Genomic DNA, 20,170 nt, shown 5'->3' with positions numbered 1-20,170 from the left:
GTCTCAGAAAGGCAAATGTGGCTCTGGTAGGCCTTGCCCTTCTCCCCTCTTCCCTCTGCCTTGTTAAAAACCATTAGATTTCATTCCTAAAGCTAGCCCTCAGGATCTATTCCCTTATTTGGCCATTTGTTCCTCCTGAGGTTGACTACCAAGGTCCAGCTGTCAAAGCATTGAAGTCTAGCAATCAAAAGCCCCCTTTTGGCTGCCCTAATTAGCATGCCCAATCAAAATTAAACACCCAGTCCTAACACAAGGTTTCCCAGTTTACCTTTATAAACTGCCATTTGCCTATGGGCAATGTCTGTTTCCTCTCTATCCAGAGGCAGGCCTTTGTCCCCCAGGACAAATACCCCTTCCCCATTCTCCATTCTTCCTTTCCCCTTCTCACTCATCCTTTATCTCCAGACTTTGTCCCTTATTCCCTGCTTTGTCCCTCTGGAGCAAATAAATCTTCTTTGTGCAGAGAACCTGATCTTGGCAAGTCTTGTACCAACACTGGTCCCTTTAGAAACCCTAAAAACTTCCAGTACAGATGCACTACATGATCAATGGTTTCACTTCTCCTATCTACCCACAGGGACTCAAAGCCAAGTGTCAAGGGTAATCAGCTATGTTCACACAGCATGAATCATAGTAACCATATGTCATCAACAAATAAACTCAATGCAGCCTATCCAAATATCAGCCTTAACAGAGGAAGAGAATTCTAGCATATGTACGCTGTGCTAAATTAAACAAGCCAGAAACAAAGGACAATGTACTTCACAGAGACAGCGTGCTCCTCAGACTGTTGGTCACTGGCAAACATCTGAGAGAACCCACCGAAAAGAGGGTAGGTTTATTTGCAGTCACAGTTTTAGAGGCTTCAGTCTGAGGTTAGCTGAACCTATGGCTTTGGGCCTGAGATGAGGCAGAGTATTTGTCACCTCATGGCAGCCAGGAAGTAAAGAAAGCATACAATTCTAGAACACACTACCATTTACCTACTTCAGTCAAAGTAGGCCCCACCTCCTAATTCCCACCACCTAATAATTAATTTAATATTAATAATTAATAATAAAGCTGGGCGGTGGTGGCGCACGCCTTTAATCCCAGCACTCGGGAGGCAGAGGCAGGCGGATCTCTGGGAGTTCGAGGCCAGCCTGGTCTACAAGAGCTAGTTCCTGGACAGGCACCAAAGCTACAGAGAAACCCTGTCTCGAAAAACCAAAAAAAAAAAAATTAATATTAATTAAATTCATCCCAATAATTAATCCATCATCTAATTAATACATTGCTGAGGTTAGAGCATTCAATTCAATCCTTGCTAAAAGTGCTACTTCCAGAAGCAGGGGAGATGGCTCAACCACACAGTTCTTGTTACACAAGCATAAGGACCTGAACCTGTGTAAAAAGCAAGGTGTGACAATTCACTCTTGTAATCCCAGTCCTGGGGAGGAGGTTACAAGAGTGTGGTGGTTTGAATGAGAATGGCCCGTAGTTCATGTATTTGAATACTTGGTCCCTAGCAGGTAGAACTATTTGGGGAAAGAATAGGTGTGTCCTTGTTGGAGAAAATGTGTCAATGAGTTTGGATTTGGAGGTTTCAAAAGCCCAGTCTTGTTCTTTGCCTCTAACTTCGTGGATCAAGATGTGAGCTCTCAGCTAATGGCTCCATCACTATGCCTGCTTGCCGGCTGCCATGCTCTGTGCCATGATGGTCAGGGACTCACTCTCCAAAACTGTAAGGAAGCTTGGTATTGGCATAAAGACAGAGGAGTCAACCAATGGAATTGTATAGAAGACCCGGATTTTATTTTTTTTATTTTTTATTTTTTTTTTGGTTTTTCGAGACAGGGTTTCTCTGTGGTTTTGGAGCCTGTCCTGGAACTAGCTATTGTAGACCAGGCTGGTCTCGAACTCACAGAGATCCACCTGCCTCTGCCTCCCAAGTGCTGGGATTAAAGGCGTGTGCCACCACCGCCCAGCTAAGACCCGGATTTTAACCCTCAATTCTATGAACACCTGATTTTCGATAAGGGAGCTAAAAGTATACAATGGAAGAAAGAAAGCATCTTCAACAAATGGTGCTGGCATAACTGGATGCCAACCTGTAGAAAAATGGTGTGGGGGGTGGAGGAGTGGGGATAGGGGGAGGGGAGTGGGGGGAGAGGGCAATATTTGGGAGGAGGGGAGGGAAATGGGAAACGGGGAGCAGGTGGAAATATTAATTAAAAAAGAATAAAAAAAATGAAAATAGATCCATATCTATCACCATGCACAAGACTCAAGTCCAAATGGATCAAAGACCTCAATATCAATCTGTACACACTGACCCTGATAGAAGGAGACTACTTCCTATGTATAACCCCAGCAGCACAGACATTAAGGGCAACATTGAATAAATGGGACCTCCTGAAACTGAGAAGCTTCTGTAAAGCAAAGGACACTGTCACTAAGACAAAAAGGCAGCCTACTGACTGGGAGAAGATCTTCACCAACCCCGCAACAGACAAAGGTCTTATCTCCAAAATATATAAAGAACTCAAGAAACTAGACGTTAAAATGATAATTAACCCAATTAAAAAATGGGGCACTGAACTGAACAGAGAATTCTCAACAGAAGAAATTCAAATGGCCAAAAGACACCTAAGGTCATGCTCAACCTCCTTAGCGATCAGAGAAATGCAAATTAAAACAACTTTGAGATACCATCTTACACCTGTCAGAATGGCTAAAATCAAAAACACCAATGATAGCCTTTGCTGGAGAGGTTGTGGAGTAAGAGGTACACTCATCCATTGCTGGTGGGAATGCAAACTTGTGCAACCACTTTGGAAATCAGTGTGGCGGTTTCTCAGGAAATTCGGGATCAACCTACCCCAAGACCCAGTAATACTACTCTTGGGAATATACCCAAGAGATGCCCTATCATATGACAAAAGCATTTGTTCAACTATGTTCATAGCAGCATTATTTGTAATAGCCAGAACAGAAGGAGGAAGAACATGAGCAAGGAAGTCAGGACCACGAGGGGTGTGCCCACCCACTGTGACAGTGGGGCTGATCTATTGGGAGCTCACCAAGGCCAGCTGGACTAGGACTGAATAAGCATGGGATAAAACCGGACTCTCTGAACATGGCGGACAATGAGGGCTGATGAGAAGCCAAGGACAATGGCACTGGGTTTCGATCCTACTGCATGAACTGGCTTTGTGGGAGCCTAGCCTGTCTGGATGCTCACCTTCCTGGACCTGGATGGAGGGGGGAGGACCTTGGACATCCCACAGGGCAGGGTATCCAGACTGCTCTTCAGACTCGAGAGGGAGGGGGATGGAGTGGGTAAAGGGGGAGAGGAGTGAGGAGAGGGGAAGAGGAGTGGGGAGAGGGGGAGGGAAATGGGAGGTGGGGAGGAGGTGGAAATCTTTTCAGCAAAAAATAAATAAATAAGAAAAAATTAAACTGAAAAAAAATAAAAAGCATCTGATTTTGCCTTCCCAATGACAATGGCATACAAGCTTATCACAGTCTGATAAGTATTAAAACTGTTTGCTAAGTATAGAAGAATTGTTGTTTATAGATTAGACAAAAACTTTCATGAGACTTGTCACATATGATGTCATATGGTTAGTCAATAAAACAAAACAATTTTTTTTTAAAAAAGAAAAGTTGAAAGGTAGTGTTTAATTATTCAATTTTAACCTTGGGCTGAGTAGGCAGAGACAGGCAAATGCCTGGGGTTCCTTGGTCAGTCAGCCTAGCCTACTAGATAAATTCAAGATCAGGAGAAACCGTGTATAGGAGGAAGACGACAAGGAGGCAAGTGCATCTCTGTGAGTTAGAGGCCAACCCTCTCCACATGAGTTCCAAGAATTAAAAGGCCATCCAGGGCCCCAAAGTGAGACCTTGTCTTAAACTTTAAAAACATGGTGAATAGTGTCTGAGGCATAACATCTAGATTGTCCCTGACCTCCACATGGGACTATACACACACGGACACATAACACAACAGAAGGCCATCTCTATTTGGACTCACAGTTTTGGAGGTTTCAGTCAACAATCATTTGAACCACTGTCTGGGGCCTGCAGCCATCTGCAGGAGTATATGTATGTGCTAAATGAGGTTGCTCATATGTGGCAGACAGGAAGTAGAAATTGAAGAGAGGAAGGGATCTGGGATCCCAATATCATCTCAAGGTTATGCTCACAATGACCCTGGGAAGCCCCAAGAGCCCCAATTCCAAGAAAGGTTGTACAGTCTTCCAGCAGCACCTTTCTCCTGCGTCTTATATTTACCAAGTACCTATTACATACTGAGCTCGAGTCAGGAATCAGGAATATGCCAGTGGATAGCAGGGGCATGAGCAAATGTCTGGGGGCTCTGGGCAAGCTGTTGACCCTAGAATCAGCCTTTCTAGTGCCCTAACCTGAGTCCAGGTTATGCTAAACATGGAACTGAGCTTAGAACATCTCTTTATTGCCTTCAAAGCAGTTTCAGTAAACTCTACCTATCGGCTCTATCCATCTGTGAAACCCCTTCCAGGAAGGGTATTGTCTAGGGAAAGTGAGGAGGTCGGCATTTTCCATCTTCATGGGGCACAGTGATAAGTCTCTGCTTGACAGTAAGATTACAGACCAAACAAAGCTCATATGTAACTGCAGGGCTTGGGGGCTACAGCTGGTGCTTCTATCACCTGTGCATGTGGCAGACATAAAGGAAAACCTCAGTAAGCAGCTCTAGCACCAGAAACATTATAGGGACATGACAGAGCCAACACTATATTGAAATGAGTAGTTGTGTGCACCAAAAGCACTAGAATCCCAAGCCCAGAAAGAACAACTGAGTCATGATTGACAGCTGCCTCAGTGCATGGTGGACCACGGTTTGCAAGCATGTACAACAGGCCTCATCTCACCCAGAGTAAGGTTTGGAGAGGGAAGTTCCTCAGGCTGCCCACAGTGAGCAGGAAGGAAAGATCTAAGCTTGAGTTTCCTGTTGTCTTGCAGAGGAATCATGAAACAGCCTTCTGGACTTTTGCAGAGGTGGAACAGGACACCTGAGAGTGAAACCCCTTTTGTGCTATTCTGGGTACTCAGTAGCAGCTTGGCAGGCCACTCTCTAGTCTTTTTCAAACTCCTAGATCCATGCTAGTCATAAATTTTCTGCAGAAATTATTTTCTTGCTCTTTCTAGCTACAGTCTCTCCCTTCCTCAGGGGACTAGCCCAGCACACACTCTGGCACAGTCCTGAATAGTAAAACAATAGTAGTAAGCGGTCTTACTACTTATCTCAAAATCAGATCCTGTACAACACCAGGGAGCATTCTAAGGTAGCTCCAGCTGAGCTTGAGTACTGTAGACCAGTTCAGTCACTTGTCCCTATCACAGAATCATAAGTCTGCATTGCAAACTTTCAGAGCCATGTCCCAGTGCTATATATAAAGGGCAGCCATGCAGCTTAAACATGTCTGTCATCTATATGAAATGCTACCTGAATTTATTACTGCCTTGACCCATCCTCCTTCCCTCCATCTAACCCTCCACCTACACATCCATCCACTTATCCTTCCCTCCCTCCATTCATCCATCTAACTATCCTACTATCTATACACTCAGCCTCCATCTATCCAACTATCCCTCCATCTATACATTCATCCATTCAACTATCCCTCCATCTATCCACTCATACATCCCCTCTCTATACATACATACATCCACCCATCCACCCATCTATCCATCCATCCATCCATCCATCCATCCATCCATCCATCCAATTTTACCTCAATCTATCCATTTATTCATCCAACTATCCTTTCTTCCATCCTTCATCCATTCCTTCATCCATTCATTCAACTAACTCTCCATCTATTCACATATTTCTCCATCCTTGTATTCATCCATGTATCCCTGTCTCCTTCTACTGTGGTTTGGATGCAGTTTGTCCTCAAATATTCATATGCTAGAAGCTTGGTCCTTAGTGTGGTAGTGTTAGAGGGAAGAAATCTGTGGAGTGGAGGCTACAGAGTGGGTATAAATGCCAAGCTTAAAAGGTGAGAACACAGAGACATTCATGCTCCATCCACTTTGTAATTTTTTCTTTTTTTTCTTATTTAGTTTTTATTCATAATCATAAACTTAACTCTGCAATCCAGCTAGACTTGAAGGGGAATGAGGAAAATATGGAACCCAAAGAACTTCAGTGAGAGAAGAGATTACAGGGTACTGCGAGCAGTTGGGGCTGCGGTGCTCTCCTGAGCTACAGAAGGAATGGTTTGGTGGGTAAGAAGCCCGCAAGTCAAAACAATTAGAGCTGTCCTCAGTCGGAAATGGTGATCTTCTTGCTGGTCTTGCCATTCCTGGACCCAAAACGCTCCATGGCTTCCACAATGTTCATGCCTTCTTTCACCTTCCCAAAGACCACATGTTTGCCATCCAGCCACTCAGTCTTGGTGGTGCAGATAAAAAACTGGGAACCGTTTGTGTTTGGTCCAGCATTTGCCATGGACAAGATGCCAGGACCTGTATGCTTCAGGATGAAGTTCTCATCCTCAAATTTTTCTCCGTAGATGGATCTGCCGCCAGTGCCATTATGGCGTGTGAAGTCACCACCCTGGCACATGAATCCTGGAATAATCCTGTGAAAGGAAGAACCCTTATATCCAAATCCTTTCTCTCCAGTGCTCAGAGCACGAAAGTTTTCTGCTGTCTTTGGAACTTTGTCTGCAAACAGCTCGAAGGAGACGCGGCCCAAGGGCTCGCCATCGGACGCTATGTCAAAGAACACCGTGGGGTTGACCATGGCTGTAGCAAGCGGTGAAAGGGGACAGCGGCGTCTGCAAAGCGGCCTAATTTTTTTCTTTTAAAAAATTTCAATTTAGGTATATATGTATATAGGCATTTTGGCTGTATGCATGTCTGTGCATCACATGCATTCGGTGTCCATGGAGGCCAAAAGAGAGCGTCTGATTCTTTTCCTACTCATTCATTTCAAGTTGAACTGGACAATGGTTCACGCACAGTTCTTGATCAGTTTCTCCCTTCCCGATCTTCATTTGGGTTTAGCTACAAGCCAAGTGTATCTCACTTTTAAGCTGACTTCTCAAGGAAGTTTCCTCTCCGCAAATCTCTGTGAAAGTGCTCTGCTGCTTTTATGCATAAATCAAATCTAGACTGTGGGAGTTGTTCTCAGGGATACCCCACCACCCACAGCCTTGCACACACTTCTCCATCATTCTCTGAAACTGTTGGCAGAGGTGAAACCAGCCTGCTTTATATGCCATTGGCGTTGATAGGTATGATTTCTGCCTCCGTTTTGTTTTCAGTGTTTGAGGTGGAGGATTTTATCCAGAAGGCAGGGGGCTTATCTGACGTGTTGATTCCATTCTTTCTTGGCTTTTTCTGGAGCAGATCATCACTTAAGTCTCTAACAAGTTCCCACATCAGGACCTGATGACCCTTGTGGAGGTCACCCTTGCCTTCCTTTGGAGAAAGGGGACAGCTTTTCCCACTCCACCCCACCCCAGTTCCACTTACTGCACTGTCTTCCTTTCAGATCATTTCTTGTCTCCATCTAGGTGCATAGGTTCTGTCTGTTGTTATTACTAATTTATGTCTGAGCTCCTAAGGAGCATTGCTTTGACCTGCAGGTTTTTCCTTCATTTTTACTCTTTCTTGTCATTTTATCCTGATTTTTATTTAAATCTTCTAATTCTGAATTACTCAATTGGAGTTCCTTTTAATGGTCTTAGAGTGTGAAACAGTTATGAGGAAATGCCTTCTGTTCTGTCAGGATTTTTTTTTCAAGGTGGTGTTTTGTTTTATTATGATGATCCATTTCCCTCTCCTAACATCAGGCTACAAAATATTACAGCAAAGTATCTTTAATGTGAATCATATCAGATTGGTCAACAACGTAACCTATTTTTAACTCATAAAGATATGCAAAAATACATATTTCAAGTTAATACTAAGAACACACTCAGCAAACATTTATTTATACATTTTGCTTTAAAAAATAAGTTACCAGAATTATGTTTCCTAAAAATTTCAGCATGCATTTCCTAAAAAGAAGCTGTCCTATATTCAAGATTCTATGTTGGGCTCTTTATTTCTGTGCCTTCCTTCCCTCTGACTTTCTCCCTTTCTGTCTCGCTTTATTTTCTCCTCCAGTGTATTTGCATGGCCTATTCTGTCTCCCACGTGGTGAGGCAGATTTGTGCAGGTGTTCCATGTCTTGTGATGGGGTTGGCATGGCTTCTTTGCTCTTCTTCACCGCTAGAACAGGAAACAAGGCTCAGCATGAGGTTGAGTTTTGGGGACTACTGCCCAGACCTTCTCCCAGGCATGAAAGGCAAGCAGCAAGAGGCATAACACTCAGGGGGACTACAGACCACCAGCAGAGGCCTCCTAAGTCAGCCTGTTTACAAGTTTGAGATCCAAATCCCCAAGTTAACAAAGGGATTGAGTACAACAACCCCAAGCCTCATGATAAGATGCACCTAACCCATAATACATTACGTAGCTTTTGGGCTAGGTGGGGCATTCATTTGTATGACATCATCATAGGAAAATAAGGTCAGGTATACACCACTGACAGGAGTGACCCATCAACATGCCCAAACTATCCTATGTCCCTGAGGTCCTAGATGGGCATACAGGTGAGCTATGATATTTCTGTATTTAGCCTTCAATTGGGAAACCCCACCAAGGCTGCTAGAGGTGGATATAGCTGTAGCAACACCTGTCATTACAATTTTAGCTACTGTGAGCCATGAGTGCCTGACTACTCCTCTGACCCCTTCTCTTAGCACCCTACAGGCACAAATCACACCCCAAATCAAACCCTGATCCCACCCAACTAAGCCCATCTCAGAGTCCCTGTTTCTTTCCATCCTGAGCCACATCCAACCTAATCAGCTAGTCCTGGCACCTCCACCCATAAGACCCATCCATCATCCATGTTCCTCTTCTCCCCACAGTCACTAACTTGACCCAAGCCTACCTTCTCTATCTAGTCACAAGGATGCCCCACCCACAGCTGCCATTTCAACTCTGCTCCAGGATCCATCCCACAGAGCACTTGGATAATGTCACCGCCTACTTCCAACCTGCCAATGGATTCCCTTTGCACTCTGCATAAATTTAAGTTTGGCATAATCTGAGTCTATCCTCTCTACGTGCTCTGCCCACACCAGCCTCCCGGATGTTCCTCAAGAATTCTTACCCCAGCATTCACAGTGGCTGCGCCTTCTGCTGGAATTTCCTTCCTCAGCTCCCTTCCAAGCTTATCTCTGCCACGCACTGTGCAAACATTAGCTTTCCCAGCATCCTCTCTGATCACTATACCTAAGCCATGATCTTGGAATACTCTTGTGTGATCTCTGTACCTTGGCCACCTCCTCTCTTGCCTTTTGAGTTGTTGCTTACTCCATTCATCTTGCCCTACCATGGCAGGGAGAAGAGCGCTCTCACTACTCTACCCCAGAGTGACACACAGCAGTCGCTCAATAAATGCTTCATGAATAAATGAATAACCAAATATTCCTATGACTTACCAATCAATTCCTTTGCCAAATCTTTCAGGTTTAAAGCCCAGGGAAATATTTGTGGTAGATAGAAGAATATAAAATGTTTGTGGTAGATAAAAAAGTAGAGAGAGGTAGGTGCGGCTGGATACAATAATATAAAGAGTGAGCAGATGCTGCACACTGACCAGGGACATGACAGCGCTCAATGAGTAATTGAGCAGACAAGGCTGGAGAATGGATTGAAGGAGGAAGCCTCTCCAGTAGCCTTTCTGAAACCTCTGCAGGGATAAACAGGAGCCCTGAAGCCCACAGAAACCATCTGGGATCTGGCCACAGTACTGTCTCCACCCCAGATCCTAGAACTCTTTGGACCCCCACTGCACCATTTCCCCACCACACCTCTGCACAGGATGCTCCTCTGCCCCTCACTACCTCCATCTGGGAAAACCTTGGCTCAGAACCCACTTGGGGGCACTTTCTCCCATGTCTGAGCCTGAACTCAAACATAGCTCTTTCTCAGCCCCTCTAATACACCTTTTGCTCAATTCCCAGTTCACAATTCCCTGCACAGAGCATTTTTGATCCTTTTCAAGGTCAGCTCAGGCTTAACCCCAGCCAGGGATGGGCTAAAGTTCCTGAATTTTCATAAGTGAGTCAGGCCATTGACCCAGGCTCTGGCTCAGTCTGTTACTGCTCTTCTCGCCTATCCCATTCCCCAGGCTGCTCATACAAACCAGCCTCATCTCATCCTGCTTTATATTTATGAGCAGTCAGTATCTATCTACTGAGTCTCACTGTCCTTCCCTTGGGGGCCCCACAGGCATCCTAGAATGAAATGCCTCATCTCAAATCACACAGGGCAACAAGACCAGGCCCACCATGGGGTCCTGCTTGACCAGTGGTTGGGGTGAAGACAAATGCTATCACCAGGTTGGTGATCTCAACATGGCCCCGACCAGAGTGTGAATCACCCATAAAGTGCAGTTCCCCAGACTGAAGTGAGCAACACAGAGACCCAGTCACATACCAGCTGCCTGGTGTCTTCAGGGTCATTTGTCCTTAGAGAGATGGCCACTGTCTCCTTTATGGAGCCTGGGAGAGGTAACCAGCTTGTGTTCAGAAGCCAAAACTTGTAGACCCTGGACTCTGGACTCAAGTGGCTCCTGGCTTACATTGGATAGCATAAGCTAAGATGTGGAGGCAAATGGCTTCCACCATCACAGCTTCTCTCTCTCTCTCTCTCTCTCTCTCTCTCTCTCTCTCTCTCTCTCTCTCTCTCTCCTCCCACCTCTCCCTCCCTTCCTCTCCCAATCTCATCCTCACCCTCTCCTTCCATTTCTCTAGCTAATATGGTTAAATTAGCAGAGATTAAACGTGCCTGTTCTGCAGTTCCCTGTGATGAATTTCTTCCCCTGGGCCCAAAGCACCAGTCAGCATTTGCTGGCCAGCTGCAGATCCATTCTCTGAGGCTTCTGCAGGCATCCTACCTCGTTAGTGTAGGCTGTGTTAGCCGCCCTTCTGAACACTTCAAACTGCTGTTTCCAAGGTGGCATCACTTTAGTGATCCAGGTTTCCTGAGGTCCTTCTTGCCTTCCATTAGCCTAGGGTCTGGATCTGCTAGAAGCCCAATGCTATTTCTTTCCCTCTTAAACATGCCCACTCCTCAAAGGTCTCCCAGTATCAAGGACTTTGGACATCTTGTGTCCTGGGGCTTTTTAAAGTCCTAGCCCACAGCGCACTCCTCTTTTCCGATTGAGCGCATGCAAGCTTCCTGCAGCCCAGAAGCATAGGCTAGTACTGGATGCTGCAGCTTTGTTCCAGTTCTCAGAGCTGGGTGCAGCCTGAGACCAGGTCTGGAGCTATTTCTTGCTCATGGTCCCTGCAGCTATGGCTCCCTCCCCATCCCCTAATTTCCCTCATGAGAATGGAGCAAGACTATTACCCACATACTACTTAGTATCCTGCAGTAGAAGTTCAGGAGGTGCAGCAACACCACACACCTGCTGTGAAGACTTGAAAGTCACGTCACCTCTGGGAGTCTCTGCCCCTTGGAAGACAAGAAACCCTGCTGAGTGAATATCTGCCTCAGGGATCCACACCCCAGCCTTGAATCCCAGCTCCACTCAACGCCACTGGTGGCTTTTGGTCCCAGACCTGTTTTCCTGTGAGTAAAATGGAAGTTACAGAAACGCCTCCAGCCATGAGGATCCAGTGAGACTGCTGGAAGGTCAGGCACCAGCACAGAGTAGGTTTTCAGATGTAGGTTGTCCTCATCTTTGATGCATTCAAGAACCTCTAATCTAAACTGGCACACATCCATATGTGGGCAGTTGTTTCACCTCACTGGGCCACCCTGAGAAGGACAACCTTGATTCCCTACGCCTATCCGCAGAGATACCAGATGTCAGGTCACCACACCCTTTTGTGCTGTGTGCCGTCCTTGGAGGGGATTCATTAGTATTTCAGGAAGCTAGGCCCAGGAGTCCCCATAACTACTCTAGAGAACTTCAGTTCACATGGAGAAGCTGCAGCCGAAACAACACAGTACACAAAACCTTACAGTAATGTCTCTGTGTGGACCTCTGAGAAACCAAGTGGGCATTCAGTACCCTCAGCTAAAGTGCAGTGTAGTCACCTTGCTTTGACCCAAATGGAGACATTCCTATGCAAAGAGGGAGTCAGAAGCAGTCCCCAAAGCCTTGTTGTCTATAGGAATATGTTCTCTATGTTGTCTATGGGAATATGCAGAGGGTGTAGCCTGCGGGGAACTGAAAGGTCTCCTCCTTGGCTAATGAGGGGAAGAAAGCCTCAAATCCATAAATACCACAAAAAGATCCCAGATACATCTCTCCTGATAAGAGTCACTCAACAAATATTACCACTTTCCTGAGTGCTGATGGGTATCTAAGGCTGTGCACTGGGAGAGAGACAAGAGTCCCCTAGAAAGCAGGGAACCTGCAGCTCTGCTCCCATACTGCCTGGCACTCAGTAGGTATATGGTAAAGCTTGCTGAATGACTCTGTGACCTCTAACTTCACGGAGATCATAGTTCCAGAAAGAAACAAAAGGAAAGAAAAGAAAAGAAAAAGAGGAAAAGAAGAAAGAAAGAAAGAAAGAAAGAAAGAAAGAAAGAAAGAAAGAAAGAAAGAAAGAGGGAGGGAGGGAGGGAGGGAGGGAGGGAGGGAGGGAGGGAGGGAGGGAGGGAGGAAGAAGTGAAAGAAAGAGGCAGAATAGGGAACCCCAACTTGATTGCTGTGTTCTAGAAGCACACAACCTGAGGAAATGGGGATTGAGCTCTGACTTTATATTGTGGTGACAGGAACCACCTAGTAAAGAAGGCCTTTCTAGCGGTAAGCAGTTCATCTTGCTGTTCCAGAGCCCAGAAGTGCCTGGAAAGCGTTCACGACACTTCTGTGTGGTGAGGAAAGCACTATCCTGCTGAGGTCCTCACTCTACTCTCCAGGGTCCCTCAGACTTCATCTCTCCTGGCCCACGTCAGCCTTATGAGGTCAAAGACTCAGAGTCCAGGGTCCTTCAGTACCTATCTCCTACCACCCCTTTTAGGGGCAAGTCATGCCCGTCTCCCTAGATGAGTTCTCCACCTCCAGGAAAGTCACCAGAACCACAGTAAGTCACTCCTCTTGGCTTGCCATGACCCCCAGAAGAGCTGACCCCAGAAGGTCAGGCTACTCCCCAGATTCTGCCACCACCTGACTCAACTCAGTAGATATGTTCAACACAAACCGAGGTACCCAGGCACCAGGCCTTGTTCTTGAGTATCCCTCCTCCGGGGATGCCTTTCTCTCATCCCATCCCCTGGTGACAGATGCAGTACTTAAAACTGCACACAAAGACCACATCTTCTGGAAGCACTCGTGATACTGGAAGCCACCATCACACTGCTCTTGTTCCAAATGCTCAAAGCCCACACTATGCCCAGAGGACCTCCATCACCCACAGGACCTGCATTCTTCTGAGTGTCTGCAGGTCTGTGTGCCAAAATGTGCAGTGCCTTGGAGTCATACAGTATAGAATCTGAATAAGGTTCTGCCCTGGCAGTGCTATACAACATTAAATTCAGGTTCTTTAGCCTCTCCAGCCCCTTCTGCTTGTCTGTGTGGAAAAACAACCACATTTTCTAGTCAAGAGTGCCACAGATTAAACAAGACCATAGAATTCACACTTCTGGGACACAACCTTACACAGAGCAGACCCTAATAAATCACAGCTATTAATGACAACAATGTTGGTGATGAGAACATTCCATATATACCTGGTAAATTTTAATTTTTTTAAAAATTACTTTATGTATGTGGATGTATGTATGTATCTATGTGTACCACATGTATGCTGTGTCTGAGGAGGCCAGAAGAGGGCATCAGATCCCCAGGAACTGGAGTTACAGATCGCTGTGAGCTGTCATGCTACGAAATGAACCCAGGTCCTCTGGGAGAACAGTTAGTGCTTTTAACTGCTGAGTTATCTCTCTAGCCCCATCCTGGGCAAACTTCACTGGCAACAAGTGAACTTTGCAGCAGCCCAGACAAATCAGTTCCTCGGGGGGAAAAGTCTAGGTGGCCAAGGGGACCAGCAATGCTTATGCATTTCTAGATGGATTCTGGCAACTGGTAAGAATTCAGGAGTCAGAAACAATGAGGAACTCTGTCCCTAGGTCCCCAGCTAGACTGAGAACAAGAGAATTATCCCACAAACAAGTCTACTCCCCACTAAAATATTTGCACAGGTCAGAGGCAGCCATGAAACCTCCTGACCAAAGGGCTCTGGGATAGCAGTGACTTCCAGCTCCCAGAGTCTTTTGCTGTAACAGACGTCATAGACCTGCTGGTCCTATGCCCCTGGCTTTGTGGGGGCAGGGAACAGGAGGTTTGGACTTTGCATAATCCAATTTAATTTATCTCTTCTTTGGTTGCTCATGCCTTTGATGTGATACCTAAATATTCTTTGCCGAGTGCCTTGCCATGAAACTTTTCATCTTTAGCTCTTTCACTTACAGTTATACTTTAAGAGCCGGAAGCATGGGGATCTTGGGGGAGGGTTGAAGGGGGAGAGGAGAGGGAGGGAGGGGAGCAGAGAAAAATGTAGAGCTCAATAAAAATCAATTTTAAAAAAAAGAGCCTAAGTCCATTTGTTTCAAGTGGAGGGCCAAGCGTCCAGCACCATTTATTACAAAGACTTCATGACTGTCCTTTACCTCACAGACAGACTCAGGCTGCCTATCAAGAGGAGCCCAGAGATGGAGGTTCCCTTCTGGACATTCAGTCCTACCCTACTACCTCAATGGCCTTTACCTGGGTCAGCACTGCACCAGCTCCATTACCACACATCTCCATCACCATTGCTTTCTGTGAGCTTTGAAAGCAGGATTGTGAGACCAACTCCATTCTCCTCCAGGAGTCCTCGCACTAATAATTCCAAATGAATTGTAGGGTCAGCTGATTACCCTTGTTCCTGATCAATCTGATCCTATAGCCAGATTTTATCCAGAGTTCCTTTAAACTTTTAAGACAGGGTCTCACTATGCAGTCCTGGCTGGCCTGGAACTCACTATGTAGACAAGAGTGGCCTTAAACTCAGAGAAATAACCCTGCCTCTCGAGAGCTGGGACTCAAGGTGTGCACCACTACATCAGGCCTCCTTTAACCATCCTTCACTTCGGGTTGTTTTGGGTGATTAAAAAAATCCTAACAAACCAAATCAAATTCTATCGCTCAGCAAATTAAACATGCCCAGACTATGAGCTACAGCAGTTAAGGACCTGGAACACTGTGTCTTGATTTACAAGTGGTGTGTATGGCACACTGGTTCAGGAGTGGTCCAGAGCCCATTCTTACCTCTAAACCCATAGCCAGCACAGGAAGGGCACACAAGGACTGTAGTGAACTGGAGTTGGAATAGGACCCCCTTGACAAGCCCTTCATTCTCTGGGAACTAGAAAGAAACCCAAGTAACGGCTTATGTGGCATTCATGTAGCAGGCCTCTCTCTGCCAGTCCTTGGCTGGAACTCTGTCAAAAGTTTATAGAAACATCTGTCTGCACAGGGCAGATCTAAGGGCTCAGGTGTGCTTGTCTATGACTGTACTCTGGCTTTCTGGGCTCCAAGATGAAGTACAGTCACTGGCATCTTAAGCAATGTTTGTCTCTGCTAGAACTGACAGGAACAGACTTATTGTCCGTAACTAAGAATCAGGTTCTATAAAACACTGGTTGACTGGACCTTTGCACTCTTAATTGTCCCAAAGACATGTAGTGTGGACTGGCCTAAGTTAGGCTGAACGACATCTCAGTGTACTGTAAACCCCCAGGGTCTAACTGAGGGAAGGCTCTAATCCATGTTTGAGGACTGGCAGGATGAGTGAGCACCTACTTTTTATAACTGCTGATGCTGGCTGTGCTCCGCAAAGGCTGGGAGAGGAAAGATGCAGATGGTGGGGACTCAGCTCCTTCTTCACCATCTGGCAAATAAAGAGAAGGTGACTCTTCAATCAGCTGTCACCTCCCCTTATACCAGCAGGGCAGGATGCATAGCCTCTGTGACAAAAAGTCCTAAAGATAGGATCCCACATCATACAAGAAAGGAACCTGAAGAGAGTAAAGATAAAACCCTTGATCTTGGGAAGGAAAGTTTCCCAAATAAACTACTGGCCAAGGTGTAGAATGGCTGCCTTGAAGACCTACCAGAGGACAGAGCAAGTTGCATGCCAGCTGCCTGATGGAATCAACAAGGACACGCTGATTAAATTAGTGGCAATCTTCAGCATGAGCAGAATAACCTCCTGGGGCCTGAGCTCCATGTACAGCAAAGCAGCAGTTCCACATTCCAGGTCCCAGCTGATGTCCATCACATAGCTTTGTAACAACTGCAAAGGTCACCTTCAAACTCCTTCAGACAAGCAAAGGGTGACAGGGTGCCGAGAGGTATTTATTTGTAGTGTGTGTGTGTGTGTGTGTGTGTGTGTGTGTGTGTGTGTGTGTACATACTGCATGTGTATCCTCCTCAATCAGGCTCAGCTCATGTTAGAAACACAGGATCTAATGTTTTCTCAACTAGGCTGGCTGGCCACAAACACCAACAATCCTCCTGTCCTACAACTACCTTGAGGTTAGAGTCATGCATCCACACTCAGCTCTTTCCTAGGCTGCTGAGGATCCCGACTCAAGTCCTCATGCCTGTGCAGCAAGCACTCTTACCCACAGAGCTACCTCTCAGCCCCTAAAGATCTCTGAATTATAAAATATTGTGACCCCAGATGGCTGCAGAGACATAATTAGCCAGATGATGCACTCTCTGGATTAGAGAGTTAATAAACTCCTCTTTGGGGCCAGGGAGGCAAATGCACATAGATAATAAAGCACCAAGACATTATAAAACGTCCTCAGCATGGATGATTTATCGATGTGTCCATGGTGCATGGAGTAGGCAAGACAAGGCTGCTGTATTTCACCCCCTGTGCAGACTAAGTGGTTTGTATGTTCAGACAATTTCAACCCATCCTGTGCCAGACCATGACAAACTGCTTCAGAACAGCAGACCTCAGAGGACAATGAGATGGGCAAATGAAGAGGGACAGAGTTGGGATGCAACATGTGGCCCAAATGTCTTACGTCTGGCCAAGGTACTTGAGACACTGCCTGTTCAAGAGCTCAAAAATAAGTATTGTTGGTTGTAGAGATGGCTTGGCAATTAAGAGCACTTGTTCTTGCACAGAACCTGAGTTAGGTTCCCAGCACTCACATGGCAGCTTATAATCACCTATAACTCAGCCCCAGAGGATATGACAGCCTCTAGCCTTTGTAGGTACCTGCACACAAGTGGTGTACATTAACACAAACATACACATAAATAAAAAAATCATAGTCAGTGTCCCAGAAATTGATCTTGGGGCCTCTAGATTAAACTGCCATCTTTGGCTCTCACAGCTAAAGGGTGTTTGTTTATACCCCACTAAAGATTCCTTGACACCAGAGGCAGTGCCACAGAGCTGCATACATAAACCCCTGCCAGAGTTCCACTGTCTACTGGAAATCCATGTGACAGGACAGGTCCTCTGGCCACCTATCTAAAGGACACCATCATTGCACTGAAGCAAAGCAGCATTTGCCATGGCTGGATGCTCAGCAGCCTGAGCTCTCCTGCTCATAATCAGGTCCTACATGTGACACGGGAAGTTTCATCATTGCAGAAATGTTCCTGGAGAACGAAGTCCTCCTGGATGGGTATCCCACAGGCCATTAGCCCCACGTAGCCTCTGTGACAAATACTGGCCACATCATTTAGGACGCACTGTCCAGCAGGGAACAATAGCCTGAAAAAGTTTCTGGGGTTATTCAGCAACATGGACTAGGTCAGGCAACCAAGCACCCCGCCTAGCACAGTGGGACCAACTCAGCCCTTTGTAGAGGAAAGAAGAGGGAACATCTACTTGGACCAAGAAGGACTACATGGAGATAACTGTGGCTGGGGAAGAGGGACAGCAGAAATGGGTCTGGAAGAATGAAAAGCCAGCCCCATCCATTCAGCTCACTGGTCTCCGGTTGCACTTCTCTCCCATCTGTGGACTGGGACAGCACAAGCTCAGGTGAAAGAGGGCAGTCTTCTAGGACACAGGACATGGAAAGCTGGGAACAGGGGATGCTGAGGGACACAACACCCAATACAATCTCCCCCCTCAGTTCATCAAAGCATGCTATTATCCTACACATACATAGCTAATTCTGCTTATGCCTGCTTATCCTCAAATTTATCAATCTTTTTTCCTGGTAACTTTGGGTTGCACTGAAGAGTTAATAACAGTGTAGGACATTGGGGCTGAGATCTATCGTACAGTGGTAAAGGACTGGCCTAGCATAATCAAAGCCCGGAAATTCCAATGAGAGAGAGAGAGAGAGAGAGAGAGAGAGAGAGAGAGAGAGAGAGAGAAAATAGGACATAACATACCATGAGCATATGAAAGGAACTACAAACCCTATAGCATGACCTGATATATCTATATATGGAGAAGAGCCCAGAAGGAAATTCTCCACCCACCACAGATGACCAGGGATGGTTTTCATTTTATTCTTTGTGGTTAAGAATTATCTTCCAATAAATAGTGTGATGATGATTCAGGATATTTTCACTTTATCTTAAAATCTGGTGTGTATGCATCTGTCTGTCTGTCTGTGTCATGTGTGTGTATGTGTGTGTCTGTCTGTCTGTGTCGTGTGTGTGTGTCTGCCTGTCTGTCGTGTGTGTCTGTCTGTCTGTGTTGTGTGTGTGTGTGTCTGTCTGTCTGTGTCATGTGTGTGTCTGTGTCATATGTTTTCCCCCTGGTGCTAGGAATTATATCAGAGCTTCAAGAATGTTAGGTAGGTGCTCTACTGCTGAGCTGCCCCTTTTGAGGGTGACCACTACCATAAATCAACTTGAAAACATTTTCTTCCACAGATAAAACCCTTCAAGTCTGTTGACATACGATGCACTTTCCTTAATGATCCCTGACCCTGGGCAAGCAGCCACTCACTCCTGTCTCTATGGACAGACCCTTCCATGATTCAGACTGGCTCTCTCACTCAGCACTGTGTCAAGTTTACCCATAATGCAGCTTTGCCCATCAGGACCTCCATAAGGAGCTCATTCTTTCTGAGAGCCAAGCAATGTCCCACTGTATGGATGCACCTATAGATCCAGTCAGTCATTTCCAGAATGTTCCTACCCAGAAACCAAGAGAAAAGAGCAGGAGTGGGGCACCTCCACACCCATTTGAAAGCCTTGCACCTGACCAACTCTGAGTTACCCCCAACTTGATTCATCACACTCTCTCCCTAGGCTTTTTTCCTGGCCGCTGGTAATCACTTCCTATTTGTGCTTTAGTATGCTCACCCTGGGACTGGAAAGGTGGTTCAGTGGCTAACGGCACTGGCTGCCTTCCAGAGGACCCAGGTTCAATTCCCATCACCTACATGGTGGTTCACAACTGGCTGTTAACTCCAGCTCCAGGGGATTCAGTATCCTCATACATGCATACTCACAATTTCTCATGGAGCTGCTATCCCACTGATGCCATGGATGTTAAAATCACCCATTTCCAAATGTACTAGAAATGTACTAGAAGGGCCTAGACTCAGTGGATCGCACTGCTCATTCACAGACAATGGCAGGGACATATATTGCCCAGGGACTGGAACTGCCTCAGGAGGTGCTCACAGTGACAGATTATCCTCACAGGCCTTCAGGGGACCTTCCCATAAAAATATTTCTGGGACCCTAGTGGCTGGAAGTTAGGATGAGCAGCTCCACCCTGATGGGGAGATCCATTAAGCAGACACACCCCCCAATGGCTCCATTAATATTCATTGCCACTTTACCAACTGCCCACCCTGCCTTCCTGTGGGACCAGTAGAGGATGTGAAAAATGGACTCATTAAGATGTTAAATAATTCAACGACAAGCAGACCCTGCCATGCACCCTGCAGCTTTCTACTTGCTGGGCAGCAGTGTGATGCCTGCCCAAGGACTGGCCACCTCCACAGGTCAGCACAGGGGTGAGGGCGGAGGATATGTGCTGACTTCTGGCCATGAGAAGGGGATATAGTCCCCCTTCTCACATGGTCCTGGGCATGTGTACAGCTCACTTCACAAACACTGGTGCTGTTCATGGGCCCA

General features: G+C 46.2%; 2 protein-coding genes across 4 annotated transcripts in view; both read right to left on the bottom strand.

Annotated features, from left to right (window-relative positions):
- The window catches only part of Iqsec1 (IQ motif and Sec7 domain ArfGEF 1), a 339,041-nt gene that overhangs the window by 253,958 nt on the left and 64,913 nt on the right, over positions 1-20,170 (bottom strand). The window lies entirely within an intron of this gene.
- Positions 6,296-6,778, bottom strand: LOC130871474 (peptidyl-prolyl cis-trans isomerase A-like). Its single transcript, XM_057764841.1, has one exon. It carries the CDS (start codon positions 6,776-6,778, stop codon positions 6,296-6,298), a length of 483 nt encoding a protein of 160 aa, XP_057620824.1.

Source organism: Chionomys nivalis, chromosome 1, assembly GCF_950005125.1.
Source record: "Chionomys nivalis chromosome 1, mChiNiv1.1, whole genome shotgun sequence".
Taxonomy (NCBI): Eukaryota; Metazoa; Chordata; class Mammalia; order Rodentia; family Cricetidae; genus Chionomys; species Chionomys nivalis.
This window is presented reverse-complemented; position numbering and strand designations above follow the sequence as displayed.